The 21,251-nt window shown below is 46.6% G+C and overlaps 1 protein-coding gene across 1 annotated transcript in view; it reads left to right on the forward strand.

Annotated features, from left to right (window-relative positions):
- Positions 1-21,251, forward strand: part of LOC120024761 (vacuolar protein sorting-associated protein 13C-like) — a 190,907-nt gene that overhangs the window by 48,765 nt on the left and 120,891 nt on the right. The window contains exons 14-18 of the mRNA XM_038969047.1: positions 1,516-1,820; positions 2,033-2,180; positions 2,878-2,986; positions 18,484-18,638; positions 20,317-20,476. Of these exons, the coding sequence (XP_038824975.1) occupies positions 1,516-1,820; positions 2,033-2,180; positions 2,878-2,986; positions 18,484-18,638; positions 20,317-20,476 (877 nt within the window). The remainder of the gene's footprint in view (positions 1-1,515; positions 1,821-2,032; positions 2,181-2,877; positions 2,987-18,483; positions 18,639-20,316; positions 20,477-21,251) is intronic.

The raw sequence follows: 21,251 nt of genomic DNA on the forward strand, positions 1-21,251 counted from the left end.
ACGCGGTGTGGTAAAGTATTTGATTGGTCTGTTGTCCAGTTGAATAGGATGCTCCGGTCTTGATGGCATGTTTAATAGCCATGTCTCTTTCTATGTCATGGCTCTTGCTCCTGTTTTCTAAGTCTCATTGGCACTTTGGATATCTCTCTGAACTTTTGTGGAATGGTTTGTCGTCGCACGGGGGGAAAGGAATGCTTTTCATGCACAACGTAACAATATCCCGACTCACTCCTCATTTCAAATGCTACGCAAATCTCACTCAACTGCCATTTTTTAAAAACATCTTATAAACGGCGTACTATATCCTCCTGATTTTTCCTTCCTTCCATCTGTTGTTCCCTTCCCTCTGTCTTGGTGAATTCACTTCCCAGTAAACGTACTATATCCTCCTGATTTTTCCTTCCTTCCATCTGTTGTTCCCTTCCCTCTGTCTTGGTGAATTCACTTCCCAGTAAACGTACTATATATCCTCCTGATTTTTCCGTCCTTCCATCCGTTGTTCCCTTCCCTCTGTCTTGGTGAATTCACTTCCCAGTAAACGTACTATATATCCTCCTGATTTTTCCTTCCTTCCATCCGTTGTTCCCTTCTCTCTGTCTTGGTGAATTCACTTCCCAGTAAACGTACTATATATCCTCCTGATTTTTCCTTCCTTCCATCCGTTGTTCCCTTCCCTCTGTCTTGGTGAATTCACTTCCCAGTAAACGTACTATATCCTCCTGATTTTTCCTTCCTTCCATCTGTTGTTCCCTTCCCTCTGTCTTGGTGAATTCACTTCCCAGTAAACGTACTATATCCTCCTGATTTTTCCTTCCTTCCATCTGTTGTTCCCTTCCCTCTGTCTTGGTGAATTCACTTCCCAGTAAACGTACTATATCCTCCTGATTTTTACTTCCATCCGTTGTTCCCTTCCCTCTGTCTTGGTGAATTCACTTCCCAGTAAACGTACTATATCCTCCTGCTTTTTCCTTCCATCCGTTGTTCCCTTCCCTCTGTCTTGGTGAATTCACTTCCCAGTAAACGTACTATATCCTCCTGATTTTTCCTTCCTTCCATCTGTTGTTCCCTTCCCTCTGTCTTGGTGAATTCACTTCCCAGTAAACGTACTATATCCTCCTGATTTTTCCTTCCTTCCATCCGTTGTTCCCTTCCCTCTGTCTTGGTGAATTCACTTCCCAGTAAACGTACTATATCCTCCTGCTTTTTCCTTCCATCTGTTGTTCCCTTCCCTCTGTCTTGGTGAATTCACTTCCCAGTAAACGTACTATATCCTCCTGATTTTTCCTTCCTTCCATCTGTTGTTCCCTTCCCTCTGTCTTGGTGAATTCACTTCCCAGTAAACGGTGTTTGAGGTTACACATTTGCATTACTTAGTTTCACATGTGTTATGTATAACATATAGCGTCCCCTGTCATTGTTCCCTTACCATGGCTGCCGTTAGACTACTATACAGAACCTCAACATGTCTGTCCTGCTGTATTAGTGTCTTCATGGTCTCTGTCCTTCGTCCTCCAGACGTTTCTGGACAACTTCCAGACGGCCAAAGAGGCGTTGAGTGTGGCCACGGCCCAGGCAGCAGAGAAGGCAGCCTCCAGCGTCAGGGACTTTGCCCAGAAGAGTTTCCGTCTCTCCATGGACATCAGGCTGAAGGCCCCTCTCATCGTCATCCCCCAGTCCTCCACCTCACACAATGCGTTTGTGGTGGACTTGGGGCTCATCACGGTGGGGAACAGTTTCAGTCTGATTTCGGCTGAAGGGTTCCCGCTCCCCGCTGTGTTGGACACGATGGATGTTAAGCTCACTCAGCTCAAACTGTCCAGGTATTAGAGGAGATTAAAACGTTTAGCTCTAAAATAGGACATCCTGCTTGGTGTGTGTGTGTGTGTGTGTGTGTGTGTGTGTGTTTGTGTGTTAACGTTGTTGTCTTTCATTCTTTCTTTCATGGTCCTTGGAGCCGGATTGTTAGCGTACTCATTTGAAGTGTGTGTGTGTCCTCTGATTGGGTAATCCCACTTTATTCATCTCTCCATAGGACCACGCTGAAACAAGGCTCCCCACAGACAGACGTTGAGATCCTTCAGCCAATCAATTTAGAGCTTCTGGTCAAACGGAACCTGGCCTCTTCCTGGTACAACAAGATCCCTGGAGTAGAAGTTCAGGGAATGCTCAAGTCTATGAATGTAGGTTTTACTGACCCTAACCCTGACCCTGACCCTAACCCTGACACTGACCCTAACCCTAACACTGACCCTAACACTGACCCTCTAACACTGACCCTCTAACACTGACCCTCTAACACTGACCCTCTAACACTGACCCTCTAACACTGACCCTCTAACACTGACCCTCTAACACTGACCCTCTAACACTGACCCTCTAACACTGACCCTCTAACACTGACCCTGACCCTGACCCTAACCCTGACCCTAACCCTAGAGTACAGGTCCAAGGAGAACTCAAGTCTATGAATGTAGGTTTACTGACCCTAACACTGACCCTAACACTGACCCTGACCCTAACACTGACCCTAACACTGACCCTGACCCTAACACTGACCCTGACCCTAACACTGACCCTAACACTGACCCTAACCCTGACCCTAACCCTGACCCTAACCCTAGAGTACAGCTCCATGGAGAACTCAAGTCTATGAATGTAGGAGAATCATCCATTTAATTTATTTTCAGCTCATTTCTTTCCACTTCCACTGACAGCTGGTGGTTTTTCTGGATACAGAAGTTACCTTCTAGGAGGACAAATCTGCCTAGTAACACAGATGTTTGATCTCAATGGGGGATCTAGTTTTATACATAAAAGGAGACAGTACATCAACACCTAATCAAGATGTGGGCCGTCTTTTTAATCTCCTCCCTCCAGATGGCTCTAGGTCAGGAGGACTTTGGTGTTCTGATGAAGATACTGGGGGAGAACATCGGAGAGGGCAGCAAGGAGCACATCATGGATGTCAAGAAACAAGTAGCCCAAGGTAGGTCATAGTGACTTACACACCAGACACACTGTAACTAGGGCCTGGAGGTAGGTCATAGTGACTTACACACCAGACACACTGTAACTAGGGCCTGGAGGTAGGTCATAGTGACTTACACACCAGACACACTGTAACTAGGGCCTGGAGGTAGATCATAGTGACTTACACACCAGACACACTGTAACTAGGGCCTGGAGGTAGACCATAGTGACTTACACACCAGACACACTGTAACTAGGGCCTGGAGGTAGATCGTAGTGACTTACACACCAGACACACTGTAACTAGGGCCTGGAGGTAGATCGTAGTGACTTACACACCAGACACACTGTAACTAGGGCCTGGAGGTAGACCATAGTGACTTACACACCAGACACACTGTAACTAGGGCCTGGAGGTAGATCATAGTGACTTACACACCAGACACACTGTAACTAGGGCCTGGAGGTAGACCATAGTGACTTACACACCAGACACACTGTAACTAGGGCCTGGAGGTAGACCATAGTGACTTACACACCAGACACACTGTAACTAGGGCCTGGAGGTAGGTCATAGTGACTTACACACCAGACACACTGTAACTAGGGCCTGGAGGTAGACCATAGTGACTTACACACTGTAACTAGGGCCTGGAGGTAGATCATAGTGACTTACACACCAGACACACTGTAACTAGGGCCTGGAGGTAGACCATAGTGACTTACACACTGTAACTAGGGCCTGGAGGTAGATCATAGTGACTTACACACTGTAACTAGGGCCTGGAGGTAGATCATAGTGACTTACACACCAGACACACTGTAACTAGGGCCTGGAGGTAGACCATAGTGACTTACACACTGTAACTAGGGCCTGGAGGTAGATCATAGTGACTTACACACTGTAACTAGGGCCTGGAGGTAGACCATAGTGCCTTACACACTGTAACTAGGGCCTGGAGGTAGATCATAGTGACTTACACACTGTAACTAGGGCCTGGAGGTAGACCATAGTGACTTACACACTGTAACTAGGGCCTGGAGGTAGATCATAGTGACTTACACACTGTAACTAGGGCCTGGAGGTAGATCATAGTGACTTACACACTGTAACTAGGGCCTGGAGGTAGATCATAGTGTCTTACACACCAGACACACTGTAACTAGGGCCTGGAGGTAGATCATAGTGACTTACACACTGTAACTAGGGCCTGGAGGTAGATCATAGTGTCTTACACACCAGACACACTGTAACTAGGGCCTGGAGGTAGACCATAGTGACTTACACACTGTAACTAGGGCCTGGAGGTAGACCATAGTGACTTACACACCAGACACACTGTAACTAGGGCCTGGAGGTAGACCATAGTGACTTACACACCAGACACACTGTAACTAGGGCCTGGAGGTAGACCATAGTGTCTTACACACCAGACACACTGTAACTAGGGCCTGGAGGTAGACCATAGTGACTTACACACTGTAACTAGGGCCTGGAGGTAGATCATAGTGACTTACACACTGTAACTAGGGCCTGGAGGTAGATCATAGTGACTTACACACTGTAACTAGGGCCTGGAGGTAGACCATAGTGACTTACACACTGTAACTAGGGCCTGGAGGTAGATCATAGTGACTTACACACCAGACGCACTGTAACTAGGGCCTGGAGGTAGACCATAGTGACTTACACACTGTAACTAGGGCCTGGAGGTAGATCATAGTGACTTACACACTGTAACTAGGGCCTGGAGGTAGACCATAGTGTCTTACACACTGTAACTAGGGCCTGGAGGTAGATCATAGTGACTTACACACTGTAACTAGGGCCTGGAGGTAGATCATAGTGACTTACACACTGTAACTAGGGCCTGGAGGTAGATCATAGTGACTTACACACTGTAACTAGGGCCTGGAGGTAGATCATAGTGACTTACACACTGTAACTAGGGCCTGGAGGTAGATCATAGTGACTTACACACTGTAACTAGGGCCTGGAGGTAGATCATAGTGACTTACACACTGTAACTAGGGCCTGGAGGTAGATCATAGTGACTTACACACTGTAACTAGGGCCTGGAGGTAGATCATAGTGTCTTACACACTGTAACTAGGGCCTGGAGGTAGACCATAGTGACTTACACACTGTAACTAGGGTCTGGAGGTAGATCATAGTGACTTACACACTGTAACTAGGGCCTGGAGGTAGATCATAGTGTCTTACACACTGTAACTAGGGCCTGGAGGTAGATCATAGTGTCTTACACACTGTAACTAGGGCCTGGAGGTAGATCATAGTGACTTACACACTGTAACTAGGGTCTGGAGGTAGATCATAGTGACTTACACACTGTAACTAGGGCCTGGAGGTAGATCATAGTGTCTTACACACTGTAACTAGGGCCTGGAGGTAGATCATAGTGACTTACACACTGTAACTAGGGCCTGGAGGTAGATCATAGTGTCTTACACACTGTAACTAGGGCCTGGAGGTAGATCATAGTGTCTTACACACTGTAACTAGGGCCTGGAGGTAGATCATAGTGACTTACACACTGTAACTAGGGCCTGGAGGTAGACCATAGTGACTTACACACTGTAACTAGGGCCTGGAGGTAGACCATAGTGACTTACACACTGTAACTAGGGCCTGGAGGTAGATCATAGTGACTTACACACTGTAACTAGGGCCTGGAGGTAGACCATAGTGACTTACACACTGTAACTAGGGCCTGGAGGTAGATCATAGTGACTTACACACTGTAACTAGGGTCTGGAGGTAGATCATAGTGACTTACACACTGTAACTAGGGCCTGGAGGTAGATCATAGTGTCTTACACACTGTAACTAGGGCCTGGAGGTAGATCATAGTGACTTACACACCAGACACACTGTAACTAGGGTCTGGAGGTAGACCATAGTGACTTACACACTGTAACTAGGGCCTGGAGGTAGATCATAGTGTCTTACACACTGTAACTAGGGCCTGGAGGTAGACCATAGTGACTTACACACTGTAACTAGGGCCTGGAGGTAGATCATAGTGTCTTACACACTGTAACTAGGGCCTGGAGGTAGATCATAGTGACTTACACACTGTAACTAGGGCCTGGAGGTAGATCATAGTGACTTACACACTGTAACTAGGGCCTGGAGGTAGATCATAGTGTCTTACACACTGTAACTAGGGCCTGGAGGTAGATCATAGTGACTTACACACCAGACACACTGTAACTAGGGCCTGGAGGTAGATCATAGTGACTTACACACCAGACACACTGTAACTAGGGCCTGGAGGTAGATCATAGTGACTTACACACCAGACACACTGTAACTAGGGCCTGGAGGTAGATCATAGTGACTTACACACTGTAACTAGGGCCTGGAGGTAGATCATAGTGACTTACACACCAGACACACTGTAACTAGGGCCTGGAGGTAGATCATAGTGACTTACACACTGTAACTAGGGCCTGGAGGTAGACCATAGTGTCTTACACACTGTAACTAGGGCCTGGAGGTAGACCATAGTGACTTACACACTGTAACTAGGGCCTGGAGGTAGATCATAGTGACTTACACACTGTAACTAGGGCCTGGAGGTAGATCATAGTGACTTACACACCAGACACACTGTAACTAGGGCCTGGAGGTAGATCATAGTGACTTACACACCAGACACACTGTAACTAGGGCCTGGAGGTAGACCATAGTGACTTACACACCAGACACACTGTAACTAGGGCCTGGAGGTAGATCATAGTGACTTACACACCAGACACACTGTAACTAGGGCCTGGAGGTAGACCATAGTGACTTACACACCAGACACACTGTAACTAGGGCCTGGAGGTAGATCATAGTGACTTACACACCAGACGCACTGTAACTAGGGCCTGGAGGTAGACCATAGTGACTTACACACTGTAACTAGGGCCTGGAGGTAGATCATAGTGACTTACACACTGTAACTAGGGCCTGGAGGTAGACCATAGTGTCTTACACACTGTAACTAGGGCCTGGAGGTAGATCATAGTGACTTACACACTGTAACTAGGGCCTGGAGGTAGATCATAGTGACTTACACACCAGACACACTGTAACTAGGGCCTGGAGGTAGACCATAGTGTCTTACACACTGTAACTAGGGCCTGGAGGTAGATCATAGTGTCTTACACACTGTAACTAGGGCCTGGAGGTAGATCATAGTGTCTTACACACTGTAACTAGGGCCTGGAGGTAGATCATAGTGTCTTACACACTGTAACTAGGGCCTGGAGGTAGATCATAGTGACTTACACACCAGACACACTGTAACTAGGGCCTGGAGGTAGACCATAGTGACTTACACACTGTAACTAGGGCCTGGAGGTAGATCATAGTGACTTACACACTGTAACTAGGGCCTGGAGGTAGACCATAGTGTCTTACACACTGTAACTAGGGCCTGGAGGTAGATCATAGTGACTTACACACCAGACACACTGTAACTAGGGCCTGGAGGTAGACCATAGTGACTTACACACTGTAACTAGGGCCTGGAGGTAGATCATAGTGTCTTACACACTGTAACTAGGGCCTGGAGGTAGATCATAGTGACTTACACACTGTAACTAGGGCCTGGAGGTAGATCATAGTGACTTACACACCAGACACACTGTAACTAGGGCCTGGAGGTAGATCATAGTTACTTACACACTGTAACTAGGGCCTGGAGGTAGATCATAGTGACTTACACACCAGACACACTGTAACTAGGGCCTGGAGGTAGACCATAGTGACTTACACACTGTAACTAGGGCCTGGAGGTAGACCATAGTGACTTACACACTGTAACTAGGGCCTGGAGGTAGATCATAGTGACTTACACACTGTAACTAGGGCCTGGAGGTAGATCATATTGTCTTACACACTGTAACTAGGGCCTGGAGGTAGACCATAGTGACTTACACACCAGACACACTGTAACTAGGGCCTGGAGGTAGACCATAGTGACTTACACACCAGACACACTGTAACTAGGGCCTGGAGGTAGATCATAGTGACTTACACACCAGACACACTGTAACTAGGGCCTGGAGGTAGACCATAGTGACTTACACACTGTAACTAGGGCCTGGAGGTAGATCATAGTGACTTACACACTGTAACTAGGGCCTGGAGGTAGATCATAGTGACTTACACACCAGACACACTGTAACTAGGGCCTGGAGGTAGACCATAGTGACTTACACACTGTAACTAGGGCCTGGAGGTAGACCATAGTGACTTACACACTGTAACTAGGGCCTGGAGGTAGATCATAGTGACTTACACACTGTAACTAGGGCCTGGAGGTAGATCATAGTGACTTACACACTGTAACTAGGGCCTGGAGGTAGATCATAGTGACTTACACACCAGACACACTGTAACTAGGGCCTGGAGGTAGATCATAGTGACTTACACACCAGACACACTGTAACTAGGGCCTGGAGGTAGACCATAGTGACTTACACACTGTAACTAGGGCCTGGAGGTAGATCATAGTGACTTACACACTGTAACTAGGGCCTGGAGGTAGATCATAGTGCCTTACACACTGTAACTAGGGCCTGGAGGTAGACCGTAGTGACTTACACACCAGACACACTGTAACTAGGGCCTGGAGGTAGACCGTAGTGACTTACACACCAGACACACTGTAACTAGGGCCTGGAGGTAGACCATAGTGACTTACACACTGTAACTAGGGCCTGGAGGTAGATCATAGTGACTTACACACTGTAACTAGGGCCTGGAGGTAGACCATAGTGACTTACACGTTGTAACTAGGGCCTGGAGGTAGACCATAGTGACTTACACACTGTAACTAGGGCCTGGAGGTAGATCATAGTGACTTACACACTGTAACTAGGGCCTGGAGGTAGATCATAGTGACTTACACACCAGACACACTGTAACTAGGGCCTGGAGGTAGATCATAGTGACTTACACACCAGACACACTGTAACTAGGGCCTGGAGGTAGATCATAGTGACTTACACACTGTAACTAGGGCCTGGAGGTAGATCATAGTGACTTACACACTGTAACTAGGGCCTGGAGGTAGATCATAGTGACTTACACACTGTAACTAGGGCCTGGAGGTAGATCATAGTGTCTTACACACTGTAACTAGGGCCTGGAGGTAGATCATAGTGACTTACACACCAGACACACTGTAACTAGGGCCTGGAGGTAGATCATAGTGACTTACACACTGTAACTAGGGCCTGGAGGTAGACCATAGTGTCTTACACACTGTAACTAGGGCCTGGAGGTAGATCATAGTGTCTTACACACTGTAACTAGGGCCTGGAGGTAGATCATAGTGACTTACACACTGTAACTAGGGCCTGGAGGTAGACCATAGTGTCTTACACACTGTAACTAGGGCCTGGAGGTAGATCATAGTGACTTACACACCAGACACACTGTAACTAGGGCCTGGAGGTAGACCATAGTGACTTACACACCAGACACACTGTAACTAGGGCCTGGAGGTAGATCATAGTGACTTACACACCAGACACACTGTAACTAGGGCCTGGAGGTAGACCATAGTGACTTACACACCAGACACACTGTAACTAGGGCCTGGAGGTAGATCATAGTGACTTACACACTGTAACTAGGGCCTGGAGGTAGATCATAGTGACTTACACACCAGACACACTGTAACTAGGGCCTGGAGGTAGATCATAGTGACTTACACACTGTAACTAGGGCCTGGAGGTAGATCATAGTGACTTACACACTGTAACTAGGGCCTGGAGGTAGATCATAGTGACTTACACACTGTAACTAGGGCCTGGAGGTAGATCATAGTGTCTTACACACTGTAACTAGGGCCTGGAGGTAGATCATAGTGACTTACACACTGTAACTAGGGCCTGGAGGTAGATCATAGTGTCTTACACACTGTAACTAGGGCCTGGAGGTAGATCATAGTGACTTACACACTGTAACTAGGGCCTGGAGGTAGATCATAGTGTCTTACACACTGTAACTAGGGCCTGGAGGTAGATCATAGTGTCTTACACACTGTAACTAGGGTCTGGAGGTAGATCATAGTGACTTACACACCAGACACACTGTAACTAGGGCCTGGAGGTAGATCATAGTGACTTACACACCAGACACACTGTAACTAGGGCCTGGAGGTAGATCATAGTGACTTACACACCAGACACACTGTAACTAGGGCCTGGAGGTAGATCATAGTGACTTACACACCAGACACACTGTAACTAGGGCCTGGAGGTAGATCATAGTGACTTACACACCAGACACACTGTAACTAGGGCCTGGAGGTAGACCATAGTGACTTACACACCAGACACACTGTAACTAGGGCCTGGAGGTAGACCATAGTGACTTACACACCAGACACACTGTAACTAGGGCCTGGAGGTAGACCATAGTGACTTACACACCAGACACACTGTAACTAGGGCCTGGAGGTAGACCATAGTGACTTACACACCAGACACACTGTAACTAGGGCCTGGAGGTAGATCATAGTGACTTACACACCAGACACACTGTAACTAGGGCCTGGAGGTAGACCATAGTGACTTACACACCAGACACACTGTAACTAGGGCCTGGAGGTAGACCATAGTGACTTACACACCAGACACACTGTAACTAGGGCCTGGAGGTAGACCATAGTGACTTACACACCAGACACACTGTAACTAGGGCCTGGAGGTAGATCATAGTTACTTACACACTGTAACTAGGGCCTGGAGGTAGATCATAGTGACTTACACACCAGACACACTGTAACTAGGGCCTGGAGGTAGATCATAGTGACTTACACACCAGACACACTGTAACTAGGGCCTGGAGGTAGACCATAGTGACTTACACACCAGACACACTGTAACTAGGGCCTGGAGGTAGACCATAGTGACTTACACACCAGACACACTGTAACTAGGGCCTGGAGGTAGATCATAGTGTCTTACACACTGTAACTAGGGCCTGGAGGTAGACCATAGTGACTTACACACCAGACACACTGTAACTAGGGCCTGGAGGTAGACCATAGTGACTTACACACCAGACACACTGTAACTAGGGCCTGGAGGTAGATCATAGTGACTTACACACTGTAACTAGGGCCTGGAGGTAGACCATAGTGACTTACACACCAGACACACTGTAACTAGGGCCTGTGGTTAGATCATAGTGACTTACACACCAGACACACTGTAACTAGGGCCTGGAGGTAGACCATAGTGACTTACACACCAGACACACTGTAACTAGGGCCTGGAGGTAGACCATAGTGACTTACACACCAGACAGACTGTAACTAGGGCCTGGAGGTAGACCATAGTGTCTTACACACTGTAACTAGGGCCTGGAGGTAGATCATAGTGACTTACACACCAGACACACTGTAACTAGGGCCTGGAGGTAGACCATAGTGACTTACACACTGTAACTAGGGTCTGGAGGTAGATCATAGTGACTTACACACTGTAACTAGGGTCTGGAGGTAGATCATAGTGTCTTACACACTGTAACTAGGGCCTGGAGGTAGATCATAGTGACTTACACACTGTAACTAGGGCCTGGAGGTAGATCATAGTGACTTACACACCAGACACACTGTAACTAGGGCCTGGAGGTAGATCATAGTGTCTTACACACTGTAACTAGGGCCTGGAGGTAGATCATAGTGACTTACACACCAGACACACTGTAACTAGGGCCTGGAGGTAGATCATAGTGACTTACACACCAGACACACTGTAACTAGGGCCTGGAGGTAGATCATAGTGACTTACACACTGTAACTAGGGCCTGGAGGTAGATCATAGTGACTTACACACTGTAACTAGGGTCTGGAGGTAGACCATAGTGACTTACACACTGTAACTAGGGCCTGGAGGTAGATCATAGTGTCTTACACACTGTAACTAGGGCCTGGAGGTAGACCATAGTGTCTTACACACTGTAACTAGGGCCTGGAGGTAGATCATAGTGTCTTACACACCAGACACACTGTAACTAGGGTCTGGAGGTAGATCATAGTGACTTACACACCAGACACACTGTAACTAGGGCCTGGAGGTAGATCATAGTGACTTACACACTGTAACTAGGGCCTGGAGGTAGATCATAGTGACTTACACACTGTAACTAGGGCCTGGAGGTAGATCATAGTGTCTTACACACTGTAACTAGGGCCTGGAGGTAGATCATAGTGTCTTACACACTGTAACTAGGGCCTGGAGGTAGATCATAGTGACTTACACACCAGACACACTGTAACTAGGGCCTGGAGGTAGATCATAGTGACTTACACACCAGACACACTGTAACTAGGGCCTGGAGGTAGATCATAGTGACTTACACACTGTAACTAGGGCCTGGAGGTAGATCATAGTGACTTACACACCAGACACACTGTAACTAGGGCCTGGAGGTAGATCATAGTGACTTACACACTGTAACTAGGGCCTGGAGGTAGATCATAGTGTCTTACACACTGTAACTAGGGCCTGGAGGTAGATCATAGTGACTTACACACCAGACACACTGTAACTAGGGCCTGGAGGTAGATCATAGTGACTTACACACCAGACACACTGTAACTAGGGCCTGGAGGTAGATCATAGTGACTTACACACTGTAACTAGGGCCTGGAGGTAGATCATAGTGTCTTACACACTGTAACTAGGGCCTGGAGGTAGATCATAGTGACTTACACACTGTAACTAGGGCCTGGAGGTAGATCATAGTGACTTACACACTGTAACTAGGGCCTGGAGGTAGATCATAGTGACTTACACACTGTAACTAGGGCCTGGAGGTAGATCATAGTGACTTACACACTGTAACTAGGGCCTGGAGGTAGATCATAGTGACTTACACACTGTAACTAGGGCCTGGAGGTAGATCATAGTGACTTACACACTGTAACTAGGGCCTGGAGGTAGATCATAGTGTCTTACACACTGTAACTAGGGCCTGGAGGTAGATCATAGTGTCTTACACACTGTAACTAGGGCCTGGAGGTAGATCATAGTGACTTACACACCAGACACACTGTAACTAGGGCCTGGAGGTAGATCATAGTGACTTACACACTGTAACTAGGGCCTGGAGGTAGATCATAGTGACTTACACACCAGACACACTGTAACTAGGGCCTGGAGGTAGATCATAGTGACTTACACACTGTAACTAGGGTCTGGAGGTAGACCATAGTGACTTACACACTGTAACTAGGGCCTGGAGGTAGACCATAGTGACTTACACACCAGACAGACTGTAACTAGGGCCTGGAGGTAGACCATAGTGCCTTACACACTGTAACTAGGGCCTGGAGGTAGATCATAGTGACTTACACACCAGACACACTGTAACTAGGGCCTGGAGGTAGACCATAGTGACTTACACACTGTAACTAGGGCCTGGAGGTAGACCATAGTGACTTACACACTGTAACTAGGGCCTGGAGGTAGATCATAGTGACTTACACACTGTAACTAGGGCCTGGAGGTAGACCATAGTGACTTACACACTGTAACTAGGGCCTGGAGGTAGATCATAGTGACTTACACACTGTAACTAGGGCCTGGAGGTAGATCATAGTGACTTACACACTGTAACTAGGGCCTGGAGGTAGACCATAGTGTCTTACACACTGTAACTAGGGTCTGGAGGTAGATCATAGTGACTTACACACTGTAACTAGGGCCTGGAGGTAGACCATAGTGACTTACACACTGTAACTAGGGCCTGGAGGTAGACCATAGTGACTTACACACTGTAACTAGGGCCTGGAGGTAGATCATAGTGACTTACACACTGTAACTAGGGCCTGGAGGTAGACCATAGTGACTTACACACTGTAACTAGGGCCTGGAGGTAGATCATAGTGACTTACACACTGTAACTAGGGCCTGGAGGTAGATCGTAGTGACTTACACACCAGACACACTGTAACTAGGGCCTGGAGGTAGACCATAGTGACTTACACACCAGACACACTGTAACTAGGGCCTGGAGGTAGATCATAGTGACTTACACACTGTAACTAGGGCCTGGAGGTAGACCATAGTGACTTACACACTGTAACTAGGGCCTGGAGGTAGATCATAGTGACTTACACACCAGACACACTGTAACTAGGGTCTGGAGGTAGACCATAGTGACTTACACACCAGACACACTGTAACTAGGGCCTGGAGGTAGATCATAGTGTCTTACACACCAGACACACTGTAACTAGGGCCTGGAGGTAGACCATAGTGACTTACACACCAGACACACTGTAACTAGGGTCTGGAGGTAGATCATAGTGACTTACACACTGTAACTAGGGCCTGGAGGTAGATCATAGTGTCTTACACACTGTAACTAGGGCCTGGAGGTAGATCATAGTGACTTACACACCAGACACACTGTAACTAGGGCCTGGAGGTAGACCATAGTGACTTACACACTGTAACTAGGGCCTGGAGGTAGATCATAGTGACTTACACACTGTAACTAGGGCCTGGAGGTAGATCATAGTGACTTACACACCAGACACACTGTAACTAGGGCCTGGAGGTAGACCATAGTGACTTACACACCAGACACACTGTAACTAGGGCCTGGAGGTAGACCATAGTGACTTACACACTGTAACTAGGGCCTGGAGGTAGACCATAGTGACTTACACACTGTAACTAGGGCCTGGAGGTAGACCATAGTGACTTACACACCAGACACACTGTAACTAGGGCCTGGAGGTAGATCATAGTGACTTACACACCAGACACACTGTAACTAGGGCCTGGAGGTAGATCATAGTGTCTTACACACTGTAACTAGGGCCTGGAGGTAGATCATAGTGACTTACACACTGTAACTAGGGTCTGGAGGTAGATCATAGTGACTTACACACTGTAACTAGGGCCTGGAGGTAGATCATAGTGACTTACACACTGTAACTAGGGCCTGGAGGTAGATCATAGTGACTTACACACTGTAACTAGGGTCTGGAGGTAGATCATAGTGACTTACACACTGTAACTAGGGCCTGGAGGTAGATCATAGTGACTTACACACTGTAACTAGGGCCTGGAGGTAGATCATAGTGACTTACACACTGTAACTAGGGCCTGGAGGTAGATCATAGTGACTTACACACTGTAACTAGGGCCTGGAGGTAGATCATAGTGTCTTACACACTGTAACTAGGGCCTGGAGGTAGATCATAGTGACTTACACACCAGACACATTGTAACTAGGGCCTGGAGGTAGATCATAGTGACTTACACACTGTAACTAGGGCCTGGAGGTAGATCATAGTGACTTACACACTGTAACTAGGGCCTGGAGGTAGATCATAGTGTCTTACACACTGTAACTAGGGCCTGGAGGTAGATCATAGTGACTTACACACTGTAACTAGGGCCTGGAGGTAGATCATAGTGACTTACACACTGTAACTAGGGCCTGGAGGTAGATCATAGTGACTTACACACTGTAACTAGGGCCTGGAGGTAGATCATAGTGACTTACACACTGTAACTAGGGTCTGGAGGTAGATCATAGTGTCTTACACACTGTAACTAGGGCCTGGAGGTAGATCATAGTGACTTACACACTGTAACTAGGGCCTGGAGGTAGATCATAGTGACTTACACACTGTAACTAGGGCCTGGAGGTAGATCATAGTGACTTACACACTGTAACTAGGGCCTGGAGGTAGATCATAGTGTCTTACACACTGTAACTAGGGCCTGGAGGTAGATCATAGTGACTTACACACTGTAACTAGGGCCTGGAGGTAGATCATAGTGACTTACACACCAGACACACTGTAACTAGGGCCTGGAGGTAGATCATAGTGCCTTACACACTGTAACTAGGGCCTGGAGGTAGATCATAGTGACTTACACACCAGACACACTGTAACTAGGGCCTGGAGGTAGATCATAGTGACTTACACACCAGACACACTGTAACTAGGGCCTGGAGGTAGACCATAGTGTCTTACACACTGTAACTAGGGCCTGGAGGTAGACCATAGTGTCTTACACACTGTAACTAGGGCCTGGAGGTAGATCATAGTGTCTTACACACTGTAACTAGGGCCTGGAGGTAGATCATAGTGACTTACACACTGTAACTAGGGCCTGGAGGTAGATCATAGTGACTTACACACTGTAACTAGGGCCTGGAGGTAGACCATAGTGACTTACACACCAGACACACTGTAACTAGGGCCTGGAGGTAGATCATAGTGACTTACACACCAGACACACTGTAACTAGGGCCTGGAGGTAGATCATAGTGACTTACACACCAGACACACTGTAACTAGGGCCTGGAGGTAGATCATAGTGTCTTACACACCAGACACACTGTAACTAGGGCCTGGAGGTAGATCATAGTGACTTACACACTGTAACTAGGGTCTGGAGGTAGATCATAGTGTCTTACACACTGTAACTAGGGCCTGGAGGTAGATCATAGTGACTTACACACTGTAACTAGGGTCTGGAGGTAGACCATAGTGTCTTACACACTGTAACTAGGGCCTGGAGGTAGATCATAGTGACTTACACACTGTAACTAGGGCCTGGAGGTAGACCATAGTGTCTTACACACTGTAACTAGGGCCTGGAGGTAGATCATAGTGACTTACACACTGTAACTAGGGCCTGGAGGTAGATCATATTGTCTTACACACTGTAACTAGGGCCTGGAGGTAGATCATAGTGACTTACACACCAGACACACTGTAACTAGGGTCTGGAGGTAGACCATAGTGACTTACACACTGTAACTAGGGCCTGGAGGTAGATCATAGTGACTTACACACCAGACACACTGTAACTAGGGTCTGGAGGTAGATCATAGTGACTTACACACCAGACACACTGTAACTAGGGCCTGGAGGTAGATCATAGTGACTTACACACTGTAACTAGGGCCTGGAGGTAGATCATATTGTCTTACACACTGTAACTAGGGCCTGGAGGTAGATCATAGTGACTTACACACCAGACACACTGTAACTAGGGTCTGGAGGTAGACCATAGTGACTTACACACTGTAACTAGGGCCTGGAGGTAGATCATAGTGTCTTACACACTGTAACTAGGGCCTGGAGGTAGACCATAGTGTCTTACACACTGTAACTAGGGCCTGGAGGTAGATCATAGTGTCTTACACACTGTAACTAGGGCCTGGAGGTAGACCATAGTGTCTTACACACTGTAACTAGGGCCTGGAGGTAGATCATAGTGTCTTACACACTGTAACTAGGGCCTGGAGGTAGACCATAGTGTCTTACACACTGTAACTAGGGCCTGGAGGTAGATCATAGTGTCTTACACACTGTAACTAGGGCCTGGAGGTAGATCATAGTGTCTTACACACTGTAACTAGGGCCTGGAGGTAGATCATAGTGACTTACACACTGTAACTAGGGCCTGGAGGTAGATCATAGTGACTTACACACCAGACACATTGTAACTAGGGCCTGGAGGAAGATCATAGTGTCTTACACACTGTATCTAGGGCATGGAGTTTTTCCTGGTCAGGTCATCTTGTTGTCAGGGAAAACTCCTGTCCCTAAAGAGCCATAGCACTAGAATGAATAGAACGGAGATCCCCATTCAAGTCAGTGGTGTCATAATGGGTGGACTGGCGGCCATTGCTAGTGTACCCATAGCAGCAAAGCAGAACGTAAAAGCAGGAAGTGTTACCCATGTGTTTACCAGTCAAATTGCCAGGGTTAGAGGATCCAAGCCCATTCTATTTCTGTGCTGTAACCATTCCCAGAAGGACAGCTTTTGATAAGCAGAATCAAATGGCCTGAAAGTGGATAGTTAGACTGATCCCAGATCAGTTTGTGTTGTCCTGACAACTCTTATGATGCAATAACCAGCATTCGGGGCGGCAGGTAGCCTAGTGGTTAGAGCGTTGGGCCAGTAACCAGCAGGTAGCCTAGTGGTTAGAGAATTGGCGCCAGTAACCAGCAGGTAGCCTAGTAGTTAGAGAATTGGACTAGTAACCAGCAGGTAGACTAGTGGTTAGAGCGTTGGGCCAGTAACCAGCAGGTAGCCTAGTGGTTAGAGAATTGGCGCCAGTAACCGAAATGTCGCTAGATCGAATCCCCGAGCTGACAAGGTAAAAATCTGTCGTTCTGCCCCCTGAACAAGATAGTTAAACCCACTGTTCCTCGGTAGGCCGTCATTGTAAATAAGAATTTATTCTTAACTGACTTGCCTAGTTAAATAAAGGTTAAATAAAACAATTAAACTGATCTAGAACCAGGCTAATTGATGACGTATTACATGCATGTAAACCCTGAATATAAATTTCCGTTCCACAAGATTGAACAATAACGTTTTTTGAATCTGGAATCTTTGCTAGACACAGCAGAGATGGCAAAGCAGATGAACGTGTATTACTTAAGAGATAATGTCTATGGAACAGATGATAATGTCTTTGCTGGTAATGTCTAGACAAGGCAGAGCAGGCTGAGCAGCACCAGCTGGAGGTGAATGAGGTGGGGTGTCTACCTGTGGAGGCTGGAGGAGGACAGCCTGCCGCTGTCACCAATGGAGGAGGACTGGGGGAAAACATCGTCAATATGCTGCTCAACCTGGAGATTAAGGAGGTAAGCTATCTACCGACCTAAACACGGTGGTCCGTCGTGCTGTTATCAGCTGGCTAATATACACAGTGGTCCGTCGTGCTGTTATTAACTGGCTAATATACACAGTGGTCCGTTGTGCTGTTATTAGCTGGCTAATATACACAGTGGTCCGTCGTGCTGTTATTAGCTGGCTAATATACACAGTGGTCCGTCGTGCTGTTATTAGCTAGCTAATATACACAGTGGTCCGTTGTGCTGTTATTAGCTAGCTAATATACACAGTGGTCCGTTGTGCTGTTGTTAGCTAGCTAATATACACAGTGGTCCGTTGTGCTGTTATTAGCTAGCTAATATACACAGTGGTCCGTTGTGCTGTTATTAGCTGGCTAATATACACAGTGGTCCGTTGTGCTGTTATTAGCTAGCTAATATACACAGTGGTCCGTTGTGCTGTTGTTAGCTGGCTAATATACACAGTGGTCCGTCGTGCTGTTATTAGCTGGCTAATATACACAGTGGTCCGTTGTGCTGTTATTAGCTGGCTAATATACACAGTGGTCCGTTGTGCTGTTATTAGCTGGCTAATATACACAGTGGTCCGTTGTGCTGTTATTAGCTGGCTAATATACACAGTGGTCCGTTGTGCTGTTATTAGCTAGCTAATATACACAGTTGTCCGTCGTGCTGTTATTAGCTGGCTAATATACACAGTGGTCCGTCGTGCTGTTATTAGCTGGCTCATATACACAGTGGTCCGTCGTGCTGTTATCAGCTGGCTAATATACACAGTGGTCCGTCGTGCTGTTATTAGCTGGCTCATATACGCAGTGGTCCGTTGTGCTGTTATTAGCTGGCTAATATACACAGTGGTCCGTCGTGCTGTTATTAGCTGGCTAATATACACAGTGGTCCGTCGTGCTGTTATTAGCTGGCTAATATACACAGTGGTCCGTTGTGCTGTTATTAGCTGGCTAATATACACAGTGGTCCGTTGTGCTGTTATTAGCTGGCTCATATACACGGTGGTCCGTCGTGCTGTTATTAGCTGGATAATATACACAGTGGTCCGTTGTGCTGTTATTAGCTGGCTAATATACACAGTGGTCCGTTGTGCTGTTATTAGCTGGCTAATATACACAGTGGTCCGTTGTGCTGTTATTAGCTGGCTAATATACACAGTGGTCCGTCGTGCTGTTATTAGCTGGCTCATATACACGGTGGTCCGTCGTGCTGTTAGTAGCTGGCTAATATACACAGTGGTCCGTCGTGCTGTTAGTAGCTGGCTAATATACACAGTCGTCCGTCGTGCTGTTATTAGCTGGCTCATATACACGGTGGTCCGTCGTGCTGTTAGTAGCTGGCTAATATACACAGTGGTCCGTTGTGCTGTTGTTAGCTGGCTAATATACACAGTGGTCCGTCGTGCTGTTATTAGCTGGCTAATATACACAGTGGTCCGTCGTGCTGTAACTTTAGTACCGTACTGAAGCACCAAGGGAAATAAAATGCCTCTTTGTACAGTTGGATGTTGATGAAGTTTAAACAAGTTACAGGTATCTATTTTCCATCACTCGTTGAAAACTAGACACTCCCAAATCCATCCAACTTTAATCCTGCTATGTCTCAAATCTCCTTCATTGTCTATTACCAAGATATGGTCAGGTCGTTATTGGAAAATATGGTTGTATCTCTCCATCAGGTGGTTCTGAAGCTGAAGAAGTCCAGGTCAGATCAGAAGGAGAGTCCGTTCCTGGTTCTCCACGTAGCCCAGCTGGGCATCCACACCAATGTCAGGAAGTACGACATGGTGGCCACAACGTACATCAAGAAAATCTCTATGAAGTGCCTGGAGTTTTCAGGTCGGTGGCTTTAGACTGTCGAGGTGTCATGTTGTTTTGGCTAAACTTTTAAAATGCATGTTGAAGATGATAGTTCATATGACATGGTGGTCCACAACGTACATCAAGAGATGATCATGATGTACCTGTGGCTTCTCAGGTCGGTGGCTTTAGTCTCAAGGCCTGTTATGTTTAAATACTGAATACAATAGTTACCATGATTTAAACTGGTCTGACATTCTGGTTAGTAATACAATAGTTACCAGGATTTAAACTGGTCTGACATTCTGGTTAGGAATACAATAGTTACCATGATTTAAACTGGTCTGACATTCTGGTTAGTAATACAATAGTTACCAGGATTTAAACTGGTCTGACATTCTGGTTAGTAATACAATAGTTACCAGGATTTAAACTGGTCTGACATTCTGGTTAGGAATACAATAGTTACCAGGATTTAAACTGGTCTGACATTCTGGTTAGGAATACAATAGTTACCATGATTTAAACTGGTCTGACATTCTGGTTAGGAATACAATAGTTACCATGATTTAAACTGGTCTGACATTCTGGTTAGGAATACAATAGTTACCATGATTTAAACTGGTCTGACATTCTGGTTAGGAATACAATAGTTACCATGATTTAAACTGGTCTGACATTCTGGTTAGTAATACAATAGTTACCATGATTTAAACTGGTCTGACATTCTGGTTAGGAATACAATAGTTACCATGATTTAAACTGGTCTGACATTCTGGTTAGGAATACAATAGTTACCATGATTTAAACTGGT

Source organism: Salvelinus namaycush, chromosome 30 (genome assembly GCF_016432855.1).
Source record: "Salvelinus namaycush isolate Seneca chromosome 30, SaNama_1.0, whole genome shotgun sequence".
Classification (NCBI taxonomy): Eukaryota; Metazoa; Chordata; class Actinopteri; order Salmoniformes; family Salmonidae; genus Salvelinus; species Salvelinus namaycush.